This window comes from Diabrotica undecimpunctata, chromosome 6 (genome assembly GCF_040954645.1).
Source record: "Diabrotica undecimpunctata isolate CICGRU chromosome 6, icDiaUnde3, whole genome shotgun sequence".
In the NCBI taxonomy this organism is placed as follows: Eukaryota; Metazoa; Arthropoda; class Insecta; order Coleoptera; family Chrysomelidae; genus Diabrotica; species Diabrotica undecimpunctata.
This window is the reverse complement of record NC_092808.1, coordinates 70,195,003-70,218,482: the sequence shown is the minus strand read 5'-3', so window position 1 is coordinate 70,218,482 and position 23,480 is coordinate 70,195,003. Positions and strand designations below refer to the sequence as shown.

The 23,480-nt window shown below is 34.7% G+C and overlaps 1 protein-coding gene across 1 annotated transcript; it reads left to right on the top strand.

Moving 5' to 3' along the window:
* Positions 1 to 20,370: 20,370 nt before the first annotated feature.
* LOC140444397 (uncharacterized) lies at positions 20,371 to 23,458 on the top strand. The gene is made up of 3 exons (XM_072536151.1): positions 20,371 to 20,647; positions 20,730 to 21,691; positions 21,992 to 23,458. Exons 1-3 carry the CDS (start codon positions 20,371 to 20,373, stop codon positions 23,456 to 23,458), a joined length of 2,706 nt encoding a protein of 901 aa, XP_072392252.1.
* The last annotated feature ends 22 nt before the right edge of the window (positions 23,459 to 23,480 follow it).

Here is a 23,480-nt window from a genome sequence, read left to right as displayed (position 1 = left end):
CTTCCTTGTCTCAATCATTAATTGAATTCTCTCTCCTTATCTCTTACTAACACCACATCGTTAGCATACATCAGGCACCATAGAATATCTCCTTGACATGTTTTCGTTAATTTTTCCAACACTAATTAGAAGAGATAAGGGATTAGCACTGACCCCTGATGCAATACTATTCTTAAATGAAATTTATCAGTCTTACCCTCACCTGTTCTAACATTAGTTTTCCATTACTTGCCTTATGATAAAAATTGCATCCGTTGTTGATTTGCCTTGCGTGAATTTAAACTGATTTTCTAATATTTCTATTGGTTGGTAAGTTGGCTTTCTCTCTTCTAAAAGCATTTACTAACAGTGGCCATACCTAGTGCTTCTGCTAATTCCAGTATATTATCTGCTGCGTTATTTCTAGTGGCAATGCCATATTCTCCATCTATATGTTCATTTCCTTTGTCTAATTAGCCTATATTAGCGTTGAAGTTGCCTTCTATTATGAGTCATTTCTTAGTTGGAATATTTCTAAGTCTACCACCTAACTGATCATAGAAAGCTTTTCTTTTATCGTCACCTATTTACACATAGCGACATGGATTATGCCTGGAGGAACAACCGCTAACCAAATTGATCATGTCTTGATAGACAAACGGGCCGCAACAAGCATACAAGATGTGAAAAGCCGAAGAGGAGCATGCTGCGGATCTGACCATCTCCTAGTACAGATAAAATACAAATGCAGAATTCAGAGAAACAGGAAAGAAAGACAGGAACAAAGAACAGAACAGCTAGATATACAAAAATTTAAACAACAAGATGTCACACAGAACTATGAAAGAGAAATAACACAAACACTGACAGCACTAGGTACCGAAGAACATTGGGAAGAAATCAAAACAAAAGTTATTGACGCAGCAAGAAAAATCATAGGCAAGAATAAGAAAAATAAAAAAAGGGAATGGTTCAATGACTAGTGTAATAAGGCCATACAGAAAAGAAATGAAGAACACAAGAAATATATGGAAAGAAGAACCAGAGAAAGAAGGGCAAGTTACCAAGATTCAAGACAGAGGGCAGATAAAATATGCCGAACAAAGAAAAGAAAATACGAAAACGGAATATACAGAAAATGGAAGAAAATGTCAACAATATAAGACAGGCGTACAGATATCTACGCAATTTAAGAGAAGGATATAAACCCCGAACAAATCTATGCAGAAATCAAGAAGGGCAAATAACCAGTGGTCCAAAAGAAATAAAATTAGTCTGGAAAACCTATTTCCAAACTCTTTTAGGGACACAAGAAAATGAAGATCATATTGACATGCATCACAATGAGGGAGACACCGAAAATATAGAACCCCCAACGATGGAAGAGGTAAAACAGGCAATACGGGCACGAAAGATCAATAAGGCTCCAGGTATTGACAACGTCCCACCTGAGCTATATAAATTAGGTGGCGATCACCTAGTAGGACAAATGCATGTGCTCATGATCAAGATTTGGAATGATGAAAAGATCCCTAATGATTGGAAAACCGGGATTATATGCCCAATTTATAAAAAAGGGGATAAACTAAAATGCGAAAATTATCGCGGCATAACCCTCTTGTGCACGGCGTACAAAATTTTTACTTACATACTAAACAAACGACCGGTTTCAGAGAAGGAAGATCTACAACTGACCAACTATTCACAGTGAAACAAATCTTAAACAAATCGTGGGAATACGACATTGACGTCCACAACATATTCCTAGATTTCAAACAAGACTACTACTTAATTAATAGGAACAAGTTATATCAAATATTGCAGAGCTTTAATATCCCCCAAAAATACATCCGACTGGTAAAAACAACAATGGATTCGCCAATAGCAACTGTCAGAGTCCAAAATTAGCTCACTGAAAATTTTAACGATAGCCCAAGGATTAAAGCAAGGAGACGGGCTTGCACCGACACTATTCAACCTGACCTTGGAATATGTGATAAGACAGCTGATTATTGGAAGAAGTAATCTCCTAACAAATAAATCAATACAGATTGCCCTATGCCGATGATATCAGCATCATGTCTTGCAGAACAGAAGAGGCGGCAGAAATATATTCACAATTAAAATCAAAGGCAAAAGAGACCAGACTAGAAATAAATATTCAAAAGACAAAAAAGTTAACACAGGCAAGAGCTAGGACGCACAGTTGAATTAGAGGACGATATTAAAACGGTAGAAAGTTTCATATATTTGGGAGTTACATTAAACACGGATGGAACAGAAGAGCCAGAAATCCAAAGAAGAATAGCAAAGGGAAACAAAGCTTATTTTTCACTCGATCATGTGTTTCGCTCCAACAACACACACTGGAGATCGAAAATCAGGGTCTACAAAACTATTATCAGACCAATAGTATGTTATGGATGCGAGACATGGGTGATGACAGAAGAGACAAAAGGAAAACTGGAAGTCTTCGAAAGAAAAGTCCTAAGAAAGATATTTGGACCTATTAACGAAAACGGAATATGAAGATCCAGGTATAACCATGAACTCTACCAACTGTTCTTCTACCAACCAGACTTCCCTGGGCTGGTCATGTAGTAAGAATGGAGACAGAAAGATTGCCGAAAAGAGCCCTTGATAGTAAAATGCAGGGCGCAAGACTAAAAGGAAGGCCACGGAGAAGATGGGAGGATGAAGTGGCAGCGGACGCGCAAAATTTGCTAGACGTGAGAACCTGGAGAAGATCGGCGCGAGACCGACAAGGTTGGAGGCATAGTTTGGAGGAGACCAAGGCCCGATTTGGGCTGTAGCGCTATTAGAGAGAGAGATGTAGATGGTGGATCCAAGCTCTCTCAGCTGACTGGTTTTTCCTCTCTCACTTTTCTTTCAGTTTTTCTTTGCTTCTTTGCCGGCAAAGATAACACTTTTCTATTTATCGCATGGTTTTATCTGCACTAGAAATACGTCACATTTGTGTTAGACACATGTCTTACCTATGAGTTTTAGTGAAGTAAAGTTTCTTTATCTCTAGATATGCCCTTAATTTTTATAAACATAATTAGAATAGGTTGTCCTAAAAGGTTCGATTTGACAAAATCATATTGCACGGGTGATTAAATAATTAGCCAATTAATTAGTTAATCATTCTCCAGGGTACGTCCGATTGCAATGGTCTCATTAGTACTTTAATCTTCGTGAAGCCTCCTTCTTTTGACCCCTTAAGTAATGGCTTATCATTTACTTTTTATGAAAAATTTAATTTTTATATACAGACTATTACTATTCGACGATATTTCGAATCAGATTTGTGTACTAATAACTGTAGGTAATAAAGAATCTCTTTATGCAGAGTAAATAAGTTTGTAATTTCAGTCACAAGTCGTTTATATGGATAATAAACAGTTAAAATAAGTGTTCAAAATTAACTACCTATATCGGCGCTATTGATCTTGACAGTGGCTACTTAGACATAGCATTTTTTAGTATGTAATATATTCTGGATCATATTACATACGTGCCAATATGCTGTACTAATACTGTTGAGCGATATTGATATATTTAATGTATGGAGGATATATTGTTCCCATTCCTATTTACTATGCACGTGTTTAAAAATAATATTTGAAAAAAATATATTGAAGGGAAGTACTTTTACCTATGGTAGCGACAATCAAATTTATTTCTTACACTTTAACGTTTCGTGGTAAAAATGATTTTGTGTGAAAATAATGGTAATTAAATAGGTGCTTTGGAATATTTATTGAGTTTAATATAACTGCAAGATTGGTATAATAAATTATTTATCCCTACAATATGTGATGAATTTATTTGTATTGTATTGAAATATCTGCAACTCATAAGAGTGAACAAATTACAGAAAGCGAAATTTTACTCTCTAATTATTGATTCAACACCTGATGTAGATCAGCGTACCGTCATTCTTCACTATGTTCTTTTAAGTGGTATAAAAGAGGGATTTTTGAGATTTGAGACTCATCAAACTGATGGTTCGGTAGTCACTACATCTTTTTGCATTTGCTTTTTTAGGTATCGTCACAAAAATCGACAGCCGCCAATCCGTTGGTATATAGCCAGTTTCATAAATTTTATTAAACAGATGAACGAGAGATATTTTACCTGAACTTTGGAAGCACTTTATTATTTCACTCGGTATTTCATCTGGTCCCGTCGCTTTTCGGGTCTTTGCTAATCGTATTGCTTGTTCAATTTCGTCCATAGTTATGTCAGGTCCTGTAACTACTTCGTTAATTTTAAGCTCGGGCCTTTCATCACTAAACAGTTCCTCAATATACTCTTTCCATCTGTCTATTTTATGCGAATTAGTGATAGTCAGTTTTCCGTCTCTATCAACGTTATTTGCCTGTTTTTTGTTCTGACCTGTCAGTTATGTTATTTTGACGTGACAACGTCTTAAATTAGGTTGTGGCTCGGATTCACTCATGAAAAAGTGTAACGCCCGCTCACGTCTGTTACGATGAGTCACCGAACGAGAGAGAGGCCCGCCGGACCGGCGAATGCCTTGCGTCTCTCTCCCACTCAAACATGATCGGTCCGCTGCGCGCGCAGCACTAGAGAATTAGGCGCGTTGAATCGGTGCGTGCTTGTGTCTCTGTCTTTCTCGAGCGTTCTTGGCGTTGGAAAACCGAGAAAGCGTCATAATACAAGTTCACACGTGTGGTTAAAGTATCGTCAGCTGTGTCTGTAGTGAAAATGTGGAGTGCTTAGATTCGTCATTTGCAACAACTACAACAATAAAGGTAAATAATTGTACACTAATATTTCATTATCGTAAACTATGATTGATTGATTAAATGTTAGATTGACACAAAAGTTGAGAAACTGAGTTTATAGGTTATGTCATACTATTGACAAATGTTGATAGTGTTAAGTAAATTATTAGTTTAAATCACTCTGCAATCAATCGTAATTCAGTCGATTCAGTCATATCAATAAATATTCTACCGAGAAAAAGACGTTGTCACGTAAAATCTTCGCCCGTAAAACCGACTTTACAGGCAACCGATTTTTTTTTTATACATATTAAATGAATCATGTTTTCCCTGTAATTCTTCAATTTCTGAACATTTGTTTTCGAAGTATGTTTGTTTTGCAGATTTTATTTTAGTCCTTATCTCTTTATTAATTACTTTATACATTTCTACGTTTTGGTTCTTAAAATTGCGTCTTTTTTCGATCAAATTCAAAATCTCATCGTTTATCCACTGTTGCTTTTTTTGACTGCTCTCTTTTAAGTTTGGAGTTGAGTTGCTTATAATCGTTTTGATTTGGTTCCAATGATCCTCGATGGATTCTTGTTGTTTATAATTATCGAAATTGCTCTCTAAATTTTTTTGCAATCATCTGGCTATTGTTTCTAATAAAATCCATATACAGTTTCTTATAGGATCGTTGTTGCTTTATCCGTTTAAGTTTTAATTTTATTTCTGCTAACAACAGATTGTGATCAGATGGAACATCGGCACCAGGAAGAGTTTTTACAGACTTTACTGCATTTCTGTAACGCTCACTGATAGTTATGTAGTCAATTTGATTTCTGACGATATTACGGGGAGTGTTTGCTGGAGATTTCCATGTAAATAATCTCCGTTTAGGTAGTTTGAAAAAGGTGTTCTGTATACATAGGTTATGTTCTTTGCGGAGCACAGAGCCACCTTCTCTGTCGCTCACGTGGGTAACTCCAATCTGGCGCGTCCATGTCGCGGGGATTGGCATCTATTATTTCAGTAGGCCGGAGTGAATACATGGCCAAGTCCAGATCGGGACCCCGTTCTGTGGGGTATAACACTGACCCCCTACCTAGGGATACAGGTGAAGACCACAACGGTAGGTACGGCGGAGAAGAAGACGTTCGGTGCGACGTGGATGGCGGAAGTGGTATCCCTGGATTTTAGGGATGGTATAAAATCAAACCGATAGCGTCTGACCCATATTGGGCGGTTGTCAATAGCGTCTGTACCCATAATGGGCGGCTGAACTAAAAACTCGTCAACACGCAAAGCAAGCTTGACGTTTTAATTGATATTACCCCTTTATTATGTCAGATACAAATACAAAAACGGATTTACCCCAGGTGAGTAAAAAGAAAAATTCAGAATCTCACACTGATAGACTATCAGTCAGTCCCACGGATTCTGGAGGGGACAAAATTCTGACATATTTTAGAAAACCATCTAACAGATATATATTTCTAAACATTGCAACTTTCAATGCAAGAACCCTGCTATCAGAAGAAAAATTGGAGAATGGAGGTATTGGGCTCTTTATTAATAAAAAACTAGCTGAGAATATCATATCAGTAAAAGCAGTTTTCACAAGAGTTATACTTGCAAAATTACAACTAAACACCCGTTACTCCATAAAGATCATTCAAGTCTATGCACCAACATCGAGTCAAGCTGACGAAGAAATAGAACAGTTCTATGATGACTTGTACACAGCTGTTTCAGAAGACCAAGAACATTTTACGGTCATATGTGGCGACTTTAATGCCAAAATAGGAATAAGCACTGATCAAGCTGAAAATGCCCTCGGAAATTTTGGCACACTAGATAGAAACGAAAGGGGCAAAATACTCTTAAATTTCCTATTAGAAAACAATCTATATTTAATGAATAGCTTTTTCTATAGGGAAATCCATAGAAGATGGACTTGGAAGAGCCCCGATGGTAAGACAAAAAATGAGATCGACTTCATCATCACTGACAAAAAACATATAGTCAAAGATGTTACAGTCTTAAATCAATTTAGAGATTTCTCAATACAACAAGAGAAGACGTAAATAACCTAAACGAAGAAATAGTAGATACATTAACACAAGCTCAGAAAAAATCTGGCCCTAAACATGGAAAAGAACAAAAAAATAGTAAAGAAACGAAACAAAAAATGGAAGACCGTAGAATGCTCAGAAGTCAAGGAAATGTTGACTCACAAGATATAAACAGCATCAATAAAGAAATCTCTAAAGCCATCAGACGGAATATTAGAAAATACAACAACAAGAAAATTATAAAAACTATAGAAGACAACAAAAGCATGAAAGCATTGAGCAGAAAAATGTAAAATGGCAAAAAAGAAATCTTCCAACTTAAAGACAAAAATTGAAATACTATCTCAGATAGTCCAAGCATATTACATATAGTAGAAAGTTTCTATGAAACATTATATAAAAGTCAAGTTATTCCAGAGCTCATCGAACAACCAATACAAAAGGTACATAATGTAGGATCGGAGGATATACCAGATATATCACGAGAGGAAATTCAACATGCCCTCAAAAATATGAAAAATAATAGAGCTCCGGGGAAAGATGGTGTAGTCATTGAGACAATTAAACTAGGAGGTCCACTTTTGATGTCACGAATCCAAACACTTTTTAATCTATGTCTGCATAGTGAAGACATTCCAAGTACATGGAAGAATTTGGTTACAATCCTCCTCCACAAAAAAGGGGATAAATCAGATCTCAAAAACTATAGGCCAATTAGTTTGCTTAACCACCTATACAAGCTCTTTACTCGAACACTGACAAACAGATTAGAAGCAAAACTCGATTTCTACCAATCAGAAGAACAGGCAGGATTTCGAGCGGGACACGGAACAAACGACCATTTGCAATGCCTTAAAACTCTAGTTGAAAAGTCTATCGAATATAACAGACCCCTTGCTCTTATCTTTGTCGACTTCCACAAAGGATTTGACACAGTCGAAACAGTTGCTATCTTAAAAGCACTATCAGCACCTAAAAGCACATCAGAATGCAGAATAGATCACAGGTATGCAAATATTATTCGAAATATATACGAAAATGCGACAACAACCGTTAACCTCCACTGCATAACTGAGAAGATAAAAATTGCCAGAGGGGTACGGCAGGGAGATACCTTGTCGCCAAAACTATTTATAGCAGTTGTGGAGTACGCATTTAAACGGCTAGAGTGGGAATCAAAGGGTATTAGCATCGATGGAAAGATATTCAATCATCTCAGATATGCCGATGATATTGTTCTCATAACAGACAACTTAGGAGAAGCCAGAGGTATGCTACAATAACTACAGCAAGTAACCCAGAAAGTCGATTTAAAAACAAACTATGGAAAAACAAAAATGATGACCAAGCTCGTCCACAATGAGCTAATAGAAATCGAAAAGTCGCCCATAAAACTTGTGGAAAAATATGTGTATTTGGGTCAAGAAATAAGGCTAACGCGAGATAACAAAATATGCGAGCTACTTAGAAGAATAAGTCTGGGTTGGGCTGCATTCGGAAAAATGAGAGACGTATTTAAAACAAATATACCGATCCATTTAAAAAGAAAAGCTTTTAACCAGTGCGTTCTACCAGTCCTCACATACGGAGCAGAAACCTTAACTCTCACAAAAACATTAGCCGAAAAATTGAGAAGGACACAACGAAAGATGGAGAGATCAATGCTTGGAATAAGCTTAAGAAAAAAAATAAGAAACGAGGAAGTTCGTAGACGAACCGGAGTAGAAGACATTATCAAACATATTACAAGGCAAAAATGGAGATGTGCAGGACATGTTGCAAGAATGAAAGACGACAGTTGGACAAAAAAATTGCTTGAGTGAAGACCACGGACTGACAAGCGAAGCCGAGGAAGACCCCCAACGCGATAGACCGACGACCTCAAAAGAATCGTGACCAATTGGATAGCAGAAGTGCAGAACAGAAGCAGATGGAAAAGTCTAGAGGAGGCCTATGTTCAACAATGGACAACTCAGGGCTGATTGATGATGATGATGATGTTCTTTGCAAAATCTGAGAAATAATCTCCTCTTTCATTTCTATCGCCCAGTCCATAACATCCAATAATGTTACTTTGTCTGTCTTTTCCTATCTTAGCATTAAGGTCGCCCATCAGAATAGTAAGATCTCTAGTCTTGAGTTGGTCAGTGACGGTCTTTATATCGGCGTAGAACTTTTCAAGTTCTTCAAGTTCACTTTTCGCTGTCGGTGCATACACTTGTATTAAATTTATATTTCTGGGTTTCGCGTTCAACTGAATCATTATGACCCGTTCAGATACCTGGCATATCGCCCTGTCACATTTGCTAACATCCTTTGTGACTATGAATCCTACACCATTATGATGATAATTACTGTCTTCTCCTGCATAATACACTTCATGATCATCCACATGGCATTGGCCAGATCGGGGCCATCGCATTTCACTAATACCCAGAATTGATATTTGCAGTCTTCTCATCTCATTTATGGCATTCTGTGTTTTTCCGGGTTCATATAAACTCCGCACATTCCATGTGCCTATTCTACAGCTTTTTTCGATATCAAATTTGGCCAAGCCGGACCCATTCGTCGCACCCCTACCTTATTTAAGAGGCGCCCGTACTCGGGGCCATCGTTTAATTCCTCAGCTATATTGATAAACCTGGGAAAAATAGTCTAGTAGTTATTCCCTTGGATTTCTAAACCGCTGTGTACATGCTGTTTAAGTGGTTACCACCGCACCGGGTACTGTTATGTTTTGACCATTCTGCCACCTCTGCCCTCCAGACCGTTGTAAAGACCTGCTTCTCCGCCCTGGATACAGTTGTGATCTTCATCCATAACCCTGGAGAAGGGACCCTTAACAGGTACTAGTTTCCCGGGCCAGGAAACACCTGGAATCTGCGGAAGGCAGGGATTGACTCACTTTCCCTGATAGGACTGTCCAAAAAGGAGTTCCCACCCGCTATCCGCAAATCTCTATATACAGCAGTTTTAATATATTAAAATGAGTGAGTTTATTATCTAAGGGGATGTCATATAGTTTTTAGAGAAATTCCCTTTAATTTAAGGTGTGATAAGCGGTATTTAGATTTACAAATACCACCCCTGATGCCTGATATCTTTCATACTCGTTGTTACTTTTTGCACTCACGATGACCTCTATTAACATAAGTGACCAATTTAAAAAGTGATTTATAAATTATTGTAATTTAAATTTTATTAATTTATGAAACAAATATTGCACGTCATAAACTGTAGCAATCAGAAAGTTACTAAGATCTCCCTGCTGTACAGAGTTTTCTATAATTTTATGTGGTAACAAATATTAGAGTACTACTACTTTCTTAAACTGTTACACGAAAACTTCACTCGATATACGTACATTTATATGATAAATGTTTCAGTCCGATGCATTAAAAGAAAATACTAATGCATAAAAATGGAAACTTTCCAAGTTTATAATAGACGCTTACTTAAGTTTAAAAATAATTAAAGCAAGTAATATAAATTACTACCTTGCCTATTAAACATAAAAGTAATATAAATTTATATGTCGGTTAACAATTTATATTATAAAAATTTTATCTACGTTAGTAAAGTATCTATGAAATTCCTCGATGCCTAAATTGATGAATATTAATATAAATTTCAAGTCCCACAATATACCTGCTGTAAAATTTCAAAATCTACGACTAATAAAATTATTGGCAACATTGCAGGAGCTTAGTTTTGTACCAGACAAGGTGTATACGGATCCCAAAAATGTTTTAACGTATTACGGAGCCTACTTGATCCTATGCGTTGGTCGGAGTCTACATAAAGCGCTACTTAGATAATAATATACTCGGTGTATATTCTCCTATAGTTCGTATAACACCGTTTTAGTACGGAGCCCACATTAACCGCTAGATCTATATATATATATATATATATATATATATATATATATATATATATATATATATATATATATATATATATATATATATATTGTTATGATGTATTGTTTGTTTGAATGATGAGCAATGAGTATTTTTAATAATATAATATATAGGGTTTTTATCGCGGTTCTCAAAGAATTAGTTTGTAAGTACTTTTTTTAAATTATCTTTATTAGATCTACCATGAAACACACATATATATCTAAACTAGCTAATGTAAATTTAAAATAAACTATCTTTAAATTGAAATTCTTATGAAACTAATTAAATTATATTAACAAAATTTTTGTACCTTTCTGTCACTGAATGCCTAAATGAACTGTTTTCCACTATATAGATTATAATCACCACTCAAATGTCTTCTTCTCAGCTTCGGTTATCCTTGTTTTTATGAAATTACTTTTTCCAATTATCAGCTTCCACCAATTTAAGATATTTTTCTTCACAGCATTTATAAACCACCAAGCAAACCAGCAAACAGCATTTATATTTATTCTTCTTTTCTATATACCAATATCCAATCACCAAATATATTATTTAATTTTAATATTCAATTAATACTTCTTCCATTATCCAATTATCATTTATACATAACATAATTTTTAATCTTCAATATTATTTTCTTTATACTGTTTCTTAATATTGATTTAACTCACTATATTGAACAATTGTGACTGATTGACTGCCTCTAACTAATTTTCATACTAAAAAAACTCATAACTGATTGACTAACTGAATGGACTTTCTTACTAAACTTTCTGACTGACTGACTTTTTGAATCCAAATCACCGGGTATTTATATCTTTTTGGATGTTCCAGAACCATCTGATAAGAAATCATGTTCCATTTGTTCTATTAAATACATGTCTGAATTTTCTGAAACAAACCATTTCGCAAACAAGGCCATCTCCGGTGATCTAGAGAATTCCATACTTTTCTATTAATAATTTTGTTGACATTTAGGCTTTTCAGATCAGAATATACACTTAAATCATTAACTTAACATTCTAATTTAATAAACTACACATTTTATTATTATTATAACCCCACTTATATTCGTAATAATTCTTAATTTCTATCTGTAACTTCGAGAGTATGTATATCTGGTTGCCTAATCACATGGCTCACTTAAATATATTTACAACATTAAAATACAACTTTTTACAATTATTATATGCTAATTTCTTAAAAATGCCCTCACATAAATAATTTTTATTAAATTCTCTAGTATATAACTTCTTAAAATAACAAAATACTTGTTATATCTAATATTATCTAGTATATAACTTATAAATTATTTTCTTTAAACACTAATCATATCAATATATATATATATATATATGTATATATATATATATATATATATATATATATATATATATATATATATATATATATATATATATATATATTAAATGGCCAAATATATGGCCTAGGAGGACAAATTCGTTAAACTTCCCGTGCTCGAATCGGTATCAATAAAGTGTTATGATCATTTCGGCCTAGCCCAGCCTCATCAGACACTTTGGGCTGATACAAATTCAAACTCGGAATGTCCAACGAATCTCCCAAAACTTCACTACAACAGTAGTTAGCTACAAAGGCGCCACCTGCTTTGGCGGCCGTGAACGAAAACGATATGATAATATCGTTTTCTGTATCCTCTGCGCTATGCGAAATGTGTAAAAGATATAATCTTTTAGCGAAAGCCGCTATCGCTTTATTAAATTAAATGGCCAAATATATGGCCTAGGAGGACAAATTCGTTAAACTTCCCGTGCTCGAATCGGTATCAATATATATATATATATATATATATATATATATATATATATATATATATATATATATATATATATATATATATATATATATATATATATATATATATATATATATATATATATATATATATATATACATCTAGCGGTTAATGTAAGCTCCGTTCTAAAACGGTATTATACTAACTCCAGTAGAATATACACCGTGCATTTTATTATCTGAGTAGCGCTTTATGTAGACTCCGACCAACACGTAGGATTAAGTGGACTCCACAAAAGGATAAACCATTTTTGGGATCCGTATTTACGATATTGCATATACTTCTAAACTCCTGCGATGTTGCCAATAATTGTATTAGTAGTAGATTTTCAAATTTTACAGCAGGTACATTCTGGAACTTGAAATTTATTTCAATATCCATCAACTTAATCATGGAGGAATTTGAGGACTATTTGGCTAATTTATGTAGTTAAATATAAATTGTTAACCGACATATACCTTTATTTTACTTTTTAGTTTTAATAAGCAAGGCGGTAATTTATATTACTTGCTTTATATATTTTCAAACATAAGAAAGTGTGTATTATAAACTTGGAAAAGCGAAAATTTCCGTTTTTATTAATTAGTATTTTTTATTAAAATGCATTGGCATTAAAACATTTAGTACATAAATGTACGTATATCAAATAGAGTAATCGTGAAACAGTTTCTGAAATTAGAAGCCCCTTCGGTAAGATTATAAAGTTTGTTACCTCAAAAAATCTACTAGCATGCACAGAGATGAGAGAGACCTACACAGAAGAAGATCTATTTTTAGCGAATGACAGGGCCATCTATGTAGCCAACCATTGGAAATACAAAATTTAAAGCTGTTGGTGTTCCGGACACGGAAAGTAAAGTAAGTATAAAAAGAGGTAAAAGTAAAATGAAAAGAAAAATAAAACACTTATATAATATGTAGACCTGAAAGTGCGCTGGAGGGTTTGAAATAAGAATTTACCTAAGGAATGAAATAAGAATTTACCTAATATAAAACAGATCTGAAAGAGAACAAAAAACAGATCAAAGAATTAATACAGATTAAGTACATCCTTAAGTAACATATCTCAAATCCGCCTGCAGTTTTGTTGGGTAGATCGAGTAGCTCGACAGAACTGTTGCCGGTCCCAAGCCCAAATAAAGGAGGAGGGGGTCTACAGCCCGTTTAGCACTCTACTGATAGACTTTAAAACCATACAGCTCATAGAAACAGAATTATGCCTCGGGACAGGAATGATTTCATTACGACGACTAACGGGAGAAAGAGGACAACGAATTTGTGGTAAACGAGAAATACACTTCGCATCGGTGCTTTGAACGTAAAGTCTCTACAAGAGAGCAGAAAATTACAAAAGAGCTTGTAGAAAAAAAATATAGACATGTGTGCGCTAAAAGATACAAAGAAAAAAGGAAAAGGGTCAAATTATTATAGATGACCATCTCATGATTTACAGTGGTGTTGCCAAAGAACTCAGAGCCAAAGAAGGAGTCGCTCTGTTAGTACACAAAAATTTTTTACACCAAGTATAAAAATAGTAAGTGTAAAAATTAAACTGGATGTCAAACCTCTGAATGTGATAGCAATTCATGCACCAGAGAACAACAAAGATACCACCACAAATGAAAACTTCTACGAACACCTTCAGACTGTAATAAAAGAGACCCCAAATGATAAATATAAAATCATTATGGGTGATTTTAACGCCCGTGTTGGCAATGATTTAGTTCCAGGGATAAAACAGCGATATAACGAAAATATCAGAAATGAAAACGGAAACCTTCTAACGGACCTCTGCTGCAAAAACCAGATACGTAATAATAATACATTTTTCCCTCGCAAAGAACAATACAAATACATTTTTGAAAACAGTAGAGGACAAAGATCTATTATAGACTATATTCTGTTGAATAGAGAGCACTAACATCAGCAGAAATAGAAAGTGATCACAAATTGGTATTGTGCCGAATGAAAACACATATATGTGATAACAAAACACCGAGATACACCACAAAGATAAAAGTCGAAAGCTTACATGATGACTCCACAAGATACCTTTCCAGAAAAGAAGAACCAAAAAAAACAGAAAAACATATATCACAGAAAGTGATGGAGTCAAAGAAAGCTGGGCAAAAGTTAAGTCTAATATCTTAGCCTCGGCCAAGAAAGTTCTTAGTAAAAGAAATATAAATAAAGTGAAGGAAAAATGTAAAGAAAACAAAAAAGCTTACCTGAAATACATGTCAACCAAAACACAAGAGGCATAACATAATTACAATACAATTAGAAACGAAACACATGCACTTATAAGAAAAATAAAAAATGGTCACTGGGAACGTTTTTCGAAAGAAATGGAACATAATTTTTTTCGTCTGCAAAAGGAAATATAGCGCTTCATCAGACGTCAAAGAACGGAGGTAAAGTAACTAATAGAACTAAAATACATAGAAAATGATACGTGGATTGAATACCTAAAAAAGCTATATACAGGAGAAAAACAAACGACGCTAGAACCGGAAACATCAGAAATTACAACATATAAAGAACTTAATATAAATGTATAGGAAGTTCGAAAAATACTTGAAAACCTGAGGAACAGAAAAGCAGCAGTTAAAGACGGGATACCAAACGAATACTGAAATATTGTGGAGCAGCAATGACAAATGAATGAAAAATAAACACATTAATTAATAAAATTATAAAACACAATAAAATGCCGGAAGAATGGAGAAGGAGCGAACTAACTCTACTATTTAAAAAAGGAGATAAAAACAGACAAAAAACTACAGAGGTATAAACTTGTTAAATACTACGCTAAAACTTACAACTAAAATTTTACAAGTGCTAATTAATCACGATATAAGTTTAGCAGATGAACAACCGGGTTTTTTTAGTGGTAGATCGTGTACAGATGCAAAATTCGTGATAAAGCAAATTACTGAGAAATCACTTAAGTATAATAGACCAGCATTCCTGTGTCTGATTGACCTAAAGAAAGCGTTTTACAGAGTAAGACTGAAAGATGTAATCCATCTTCTGTATAATAGAGAAGCTCCCCTAAATATTATAAAAACTATCGAAAACATCGACCAAAACAACAAAATTGAAGTCAGAATAGAGGGACAACTTACAGAATCTATAAAAATAGGCAGCAGAATAAGACAAGGGGATTCGTTGAGATTTAGCCCCATGCTCTTCAATTTGATCATGGATCAAATCATCAAAAGCGTTAACAAACGAAGAGGATACAGAATGGGAATTAAAGAAATTAAAATACTCCGTTACGCAGATGACGCAATATTAATAGCCCAAGATGAAGATAGTTTGCAAAGACTGGTCCACAAATTTAACATAAGAGCAAAAAAATTTAATATGACAATCTCATCTCAGAAAACTAAAACAATAGTAGTCAGCAAAGGACCACAGATGTAAAATAGAAATTGATGGCATTAGCAGAAATAAGACCCGACACAGCCACAACGCAAAGAATAATGGACGCGGCAGAGATGAGAGTACTGAGAAGAATTACAGGAAATACTCTGAGAAATCGAAAAGAAAATGTAACGTATATTGTATAAATGAATGGATACAAAATAGAAAAAAAGAATGGAATAACCACATAGGTAATGGAAATAAAATACCTGGCATTATGAATTTATTATGACAATTTCATCTCAGAAAACTAAAACAATAGTAGTCAACAAAGAACCAACTAGATATAAAATAGAAATTGATGGCATCAGTATTGCACAAATAATGGAAATAAAATATCTGGGAATTACACTGTCTAGCTACGGAGACCTGGACAAAGAAGTGAGAGATCAAGTACTAAAAGCAAATAGACTGGCAGGATGCCTTAATAACACTATATGGCTAAACAGACACATTAACACTGAGATGATATCAATTTATAAAGCCAGTATATAATGACATATGCCTCAGAAACAAGACCCGACACAGCCACAACGCAAAGAATAATGGAAAAGGCAGAGATGAGAGCACTGAGAACAATTATGGGAAATACGCTGAGAAATCAAAAGAGAAGTGAAGACATTAGAAGAAAATGTAACGTAAAGTGTATAAATGAATTGACACAAAATAGAAAAAAAGAATGGAATAATCACATAAGCAGAATGGAGGAGACCCGTGACGTCAAAATTGCAAGAGATAAGTCACGAATCGGCAGAAGAATTATCGGACGATCGCGCAAAAGATGAAGTGATAACCTTCCATAGAGGTATTATTCCGCCAATGAACAAGTAAAATTGCTTATAAAGAGAAATAATAACAAGAAAAAAAAGTAACATCTCTCAGATAAATAAGCGGAACAACAGAAACTGAGGATAAACGTGAAATTCCAGAATTAACATTAAATAAATTACCGCAAATCGTACGAACTGAAATAAGTGTTATTTTCTGCACGTACATATATATATATATATATATATATATATATATATATATATATATATATATATATATATATATATAATATAATAAGAACTATATTTAAACCAAGTGACAGAAAAAAAATTATATATACATTTACTTCTAAATGATTAACGTCTATAAAATTATTATTACAGTTAAAGCTTATACAAGCGACAAAATTTTTAAAACAATTAGACCGAACATAATATCATAACTGTAAAACATAATATATACGGAAACAATAAAGAAATAGATATGTTTAGTGGTTATGAAACCGCTTGTCGTCTGCCATGAATTTTATTACAGAATCAAGTTACCATAAGACACCGAAATATTTTGTCTGAGTAATGACTTACTACGATAAAAAGAAATAGAATACTTTTATAATACACAACGTTATAAAGGTGAAACTATAAAAAGATATACATATAATATAATAATGATATATATGATGATTCATAAACGCATGTTAATAACAATTGGTAATAAAGACATAAAGATACCCACTTGAAAGTTTATAATTTCAAAACGACAGTAAAATAACGTTCAATTCAAAGATTTAAATCGCGACATAATATGAAATAATTCAACAGCAAGTAAAAGTACTTTTTCTTTACCTATTTCTTTGTCGTCTTCTGAATCTTCATTTCCATTCGTTCCTATCTAAGCACATGTTATCCACAAGGTACTTCTTCATTTTTTATTCACTACTCTTTTTGCTATGGCTTTCGTCATTTTATTTATTCATATCGTTCTCACTCATAACACATATTGGGTAGTTTATTGTTTCATTAAACTTTTTCTGTTTATATCCGTATCATATAAGTTTTCTAGTTATTATAGCGTATATAGGGTATGTTAATTCCATTGTATTTCTTATATTTTCAATATTAATTCTTTCCAATCAAGATTTTCGAGCAGCTCTGAACCATTGGCCCATTTTTGTTGCTTTTGTCACTGTTTCTCCTTTCTTTTAACTACAACTTTTCTCCACGTTGATCGGTCTTCTACATATCTGCAATCAAATGAAATATTAATTTTTTGAGATATCCGAATATCATTATAAGAGCTTTCTTCATTCAGTATTTGTTCTTAATCTATACGGATTTGTAGCATTATACTAATAAGGCCTTATTTGTTTTATTCATTCTTCCTAATTTGCATCAATATATTAAAATAGGTCTGAAGTTTGTATTATGCTCTTTATTCCTTCAGTGACGGTATTATTAACTGTGATTATTGATCCAATAATATTTAAGTGTTTCATACTTTCGAAATTGCAGTTGTAGACTTTTTTGTTTCATCTAGATTTATTTAATTGGTGTCTTCTGTGTATTTGCTTGTATTTGGTTTTCACTTCGTTGATGTTTTAGTTTCTTATGAAATCGATATCATCAGCATTATGTTAGGAGCTGCTTTGTACATTGGACCGTTAACGGATTACATGTTAAATGGACGTTATATCTATTTTGGTAAGCTGTCTACCATTATACCTTCTGGTATTTAATATTTTGCCGATCAAGCAACACTTCCTATAGTCATTAACTTGGTACTGATATCTCTACTCCACGATTTCAGCAAGCAGTCACCAAACTATTAAAACTGCTACATTCATGTCTCCTATTCAGTGGCGGCTCGTGGCTTGAGAGACAAGGTCGGCAAGGTATTTTTTGTCTTCTCAGATAGGTATACCGTCTAATAAAGACTTAAGTAAATCATCATAGGAGATTTTTTGTTTTCTTGTTTTTTGTCCTATAAATTTAGAACCTAAACATGTTTATAAATTAACTCAAGTCTACGTTGTTTGGAAGTAACAAAATGGGTTATAACGTCATCGTAAAATTTATTAGAGTTTTGGAGAGATTTTAAAAGTTTTTTTTCTATTGACATTTGAGACAAGCTTGACATTCTCTCTTGTTTCATGGTATTTCGACAATAAGTTTTGATTCTTTTGAGGCAAGAGAAATCTCGTTTATTTGAGGCAGACGTTGGTGGTAATGAGAGAATTAATGACAATAATTTATTAATTTCGGTAACAGTTTGTTGTAATGAATTGCAGTATATAAAATCTATATATATATATAAAAGAAAGTCGTGTTAGTTACACCACTTATAACTCAAGAACGGCAAAACAGATTTGGCTGAAAATTGGTAGGGAGGTATCTTAGAGCCAGGAGACGGACATAGGATACTTTTTATCCCGTTCGACAGCGTTCCCGTGTGACTTGACATGAAACGTCAGTCACTATAAAACGTGGTATAACAAAAAAGAATCAGACTTGAAATAACAAAACGCAAATGACAGCTATGTAATTGACGTAAAATGACAGCTATGTAATGACGTATGGATGACAATGTGATATTTGTAAGAAATCAATATTAAAACTATTTCTATTAAATAAATAATTAACAAGTGGATTGAAGTGAAGTGAAGTTTAATTAATAATGCCGCGACCAAGACGATCGAATCTTTCCCGACAAAGCCGTAATGCAAGAAGAATACAAAATACTGCAAATGAAAGGACTGAAGAAGAACAAGAAATTGCACGTAAACAGCGCCGCGATAGTATGGCTCGACTTCGTGCTTCTCAATCACGAGAGCAAAGTGAAGCAGCCCGTGAAACAGCTCGGTTGGCAATGCAGAATCGTCGAGCGAACAACAGAAGGCAACAAATAGATAATTTGCGACGCAGAACAAGATATTTAGCTGATTTGAATCGAGCAGCGTTTCGATACGATTGCAGCAATGATTACAGCTTGCATCCTAGCGTTTGCATTGGGCAAATGGACGTTGTTTGCGAGTATTGTGGTCCATTAAAGTTTTCCGGAGAAACGCCTGGATTATGTTGCCTTAATGGTAAAGTGAAATTGTTAGTGTTGACTCCGCCACATGAGCCATTGTATTCATTGCTTTGTGGCGAAACACAAGAATCACGCCACTTTCTTGCAAATACTCGAAAATACAATAGTTGTTTCCAAATGACGTCATTTGGGGCAGACATTATCGAAGAAGGAGGATTTAATCCGACATTTAAGGTATTTATTTTTGTACTTACATAGAATGTAGTTAAAGAATAACTTACTTTATCTATTGGTATGTATTATATTTGCTAATACTGGACTCTACTCTCCTACAGAAAAAGTGTTTATAACCCAGTTAATACTGTCTGGTTTTTATTTTGTAGATACAAGGACAGATTCACCATCGAATTGGATCATTACTACCTTTCGAAGATACACAGAATAAATTTTTACAAACATATTTCATGGGCAACATGGAAGAACAACTTGATCGGTGCCTAGGGATCAATGCAGGAATGAAGCGAGCAATTATTTAAGACTTGCAGTGTCTGCTTCATGAACATCATGCGTTGGTCAGGTTGTTTAAGAGTGCTTTAGAGCGCATGCCAAATGATGACTATAAAGTTGTCATCAAAGCAGATAAACGACCATCTGGAACACACGAACGCACATTTAATGCTCCAACAGTAGACGAAGTTGCCATCCTGATTGTTGGTGAACAATTGGAAAAACGCGATATTGTGCTTACACGTCGCGATACTGGGCAACTGCAACAAATATCTGAAACTCATCGATCATATGACGCATTGCAATACCCACTGATGTTTTGGCAAGAAGATGGATATTATTTTAATATTAAAATGATAAATCCATTGAATGGTAAAGTATCAGTATCTTAATAATGGTTAATGTCTGTATTATTTGTCTTTGAAATGGTTAATTATTAAATTTTTAATTTCAGGTGAAGAAACTACAAAGAAAGTTAGCTCAATGAATTATTATGCATATCGTTTGATGATTCGTCAAAATGCTGACAACTATTTGCTGCGGTTTCGTCGATTGTTTCAGCAGTATTGCGTTGACATGTATGTAAAAATAGAAACGGAACGTTTAACATTTATTAGGTTGAACCAAGCCAAACTGCGTTCTGAGGAGTACATCCATTTACGTGATGCAGTTAGTACTGAAAGAAATGCAGCTAATATTGGTCGATTAACTATTCTGCCGGTGACGTACATTGGTAGCCCACGTCATATGCATGAATATGCACAAGATGCAATGACATATGTTCGTCATTACGGCCGGCCAGATCTCTTTATTACTTTTACCTGTAATCCAAAATGGATAGAAATTACTCAATTGCTGCTTCCCGGACAAACATCAAATGATAGACACGGCATCACAGCACGTATATTCAGGCAAAAAATTCGGTCCCTGATGAACTTTATTGTTAAACAACGCGTCTTTGGAGATACTCGATGCTGGATGTATTCAATCGAATGGCAAAAGCGAGGCCTGCCGCACGCACACATTCTTATTTGGTTAGTGGAAAGAATTCAGCCTGACCAAATAGATGATATCATATGTGCCGAGATTTCTGATCATGAAGTCGATCCAGACCTACATGATGTTGTTACTACTAATATGATTCATGGACCGTGTGGTGCCATCAATCCTCAATCACCTTGCATGGTCGATGGAAAGTGCTCTAAACGATATCCACGGAAATTAACGGCGGAGACTGTCACTGGCAACGATGGGTATCCGCTGTATCGGGGTCGATCACCAGATGACAACGGTCGAACTGTCACAACAAAAGTGAAAAGAATGGATTTCGTTGTCGACAACAGTTGGATTGTTCCATATTCGCCACTTATTTCTAAAACGTTCAAGACACATTGCAACGTTGAATACTGCAATTCAGTTAAGTCCATAAAATATATTTGCAAATATGTCACGAAATTAATTTATATTTAAATGGGAATAAGCCACAATTAAAGGTTAAAATACGTTTATTGACGTTTCAATTTCCACTTTGGAAATCGTTCTTAAAATACAAACATTAGTAAATTTTTAAATTTAAATTTAAATTTTTACAATTTTCTAATGTTTGTATTTTGAGAACGATTTCCGAAGTGGAAATTGAAACGTCAATAAACGTATTTTAACCTTTAATTGTGGCTTATTCCCATTTAAATATAAATTAATTTAAAATGCCACAAGAAAACAGCTTCAGAACAATATGTCACGAGAGGCACTGATATGGCGGTTTTTGGATTGCAATCCTCAAATACCAATGATGAAATTTCACGCTATCAAGTTGGTCGTTATGTGAACTGTAATGAAGCGATTTGGCGTATATTCGCATTTCCAATTCACGAACGTCATCCTACTGTTATACATTTGGCGGTGCATCTGGAGAATTGTCAACGAGTATATTTCACGGCTTCGAATGCTACGCAACGTGCTGAAACACCTCCAGCAACTACATTGACCAGTTTTTTTGCAATCTGCCAAAGCGATCAGTTTGCACGAACTTTGCTTTACTCGGAGATGCCACGTTATTATACTTGGAATGCTTCATCCAAGAATTTTCAAAGACGGAAGCAAGGTGATGCGGTTCCTGGGTATCGAGATGTGCGTTCTACTGATGCTCTTGGTCGTATGTATACAGTTCATCCAAAGAATGATGAATGTTTCTATTTGCGGTTGTTGCTGGTAAATGTGCGTGGGCCAACTTCATTTGAGACACTACGAACTGTTAATGGTGTAATATTCCCAACATATCGTGCTGCATGTGAAGAATTGAACTTATTAGAAAACGATACCCATTGGGATACGACAATCGCTGAAGCCATTATCTCTGCATCTCCAAGTCAGATACGCACATTATTCGCTATCATAATTTCGACATGTTTTCCATCAAACCCATGTAACCTGTGGCACAAATACAAGGATAGTATGTCAAAAGATATTTTACATCAAAGTCGTGTCAGTTCCAGAAATCACGATATTGAGATGAATGAGGAGATACATAATCGTGCTTTACTCTTGATCGAAGATATGTGTTACCTCATGTGCGGTAATTTATTAATCAGGTTAGGAATGCCAGCGCCAAATCGTGAAATGAATGACGCATTTAATCGAGAATTGGAACGGGAACGTGAATATGATCACCAGGAATTCGATTTAGTAGTTCAAAGGAATGTACCCCTGTTAAATTACCAACAAAAGGAAGTTTATGATACTTTAATGAAGGCAATCGCTGATGAAAATGGTGGTTTATATTTCCTAGATGCCCCTGGTGGAACTGGCAAGACATTCCTTATGTCATTAGTTTTAGCAACTGTTCGGGCGAGATCCAACATAGCGGTTGCAGTTGCTTCTTCTGGAATAGCAGCCACATTGTTAGAAGGATGCCGTACGGCTCATTCAGCATTCAAATTACCGTTAAATCTTCAAACTATTGAAGAACCAACGTGTAATATTGCAAAACACTCAGCAATGGCCAAAGTTTTAGCGGCATCGAAAATCATCATCTGGGACGAATGCACAATGGCGCATAAACGTGCATTAGAAGCACTTAACCGAACATTAAAAGATTTACGCAATGACTCGAGATGTTTTGGAGGAGCAATGATTTTACTGCCAAATACTGCCAGTAATTCCAAGATCTACGGCTGCCGATGAAATAAACTCTTGCCTCAAATCG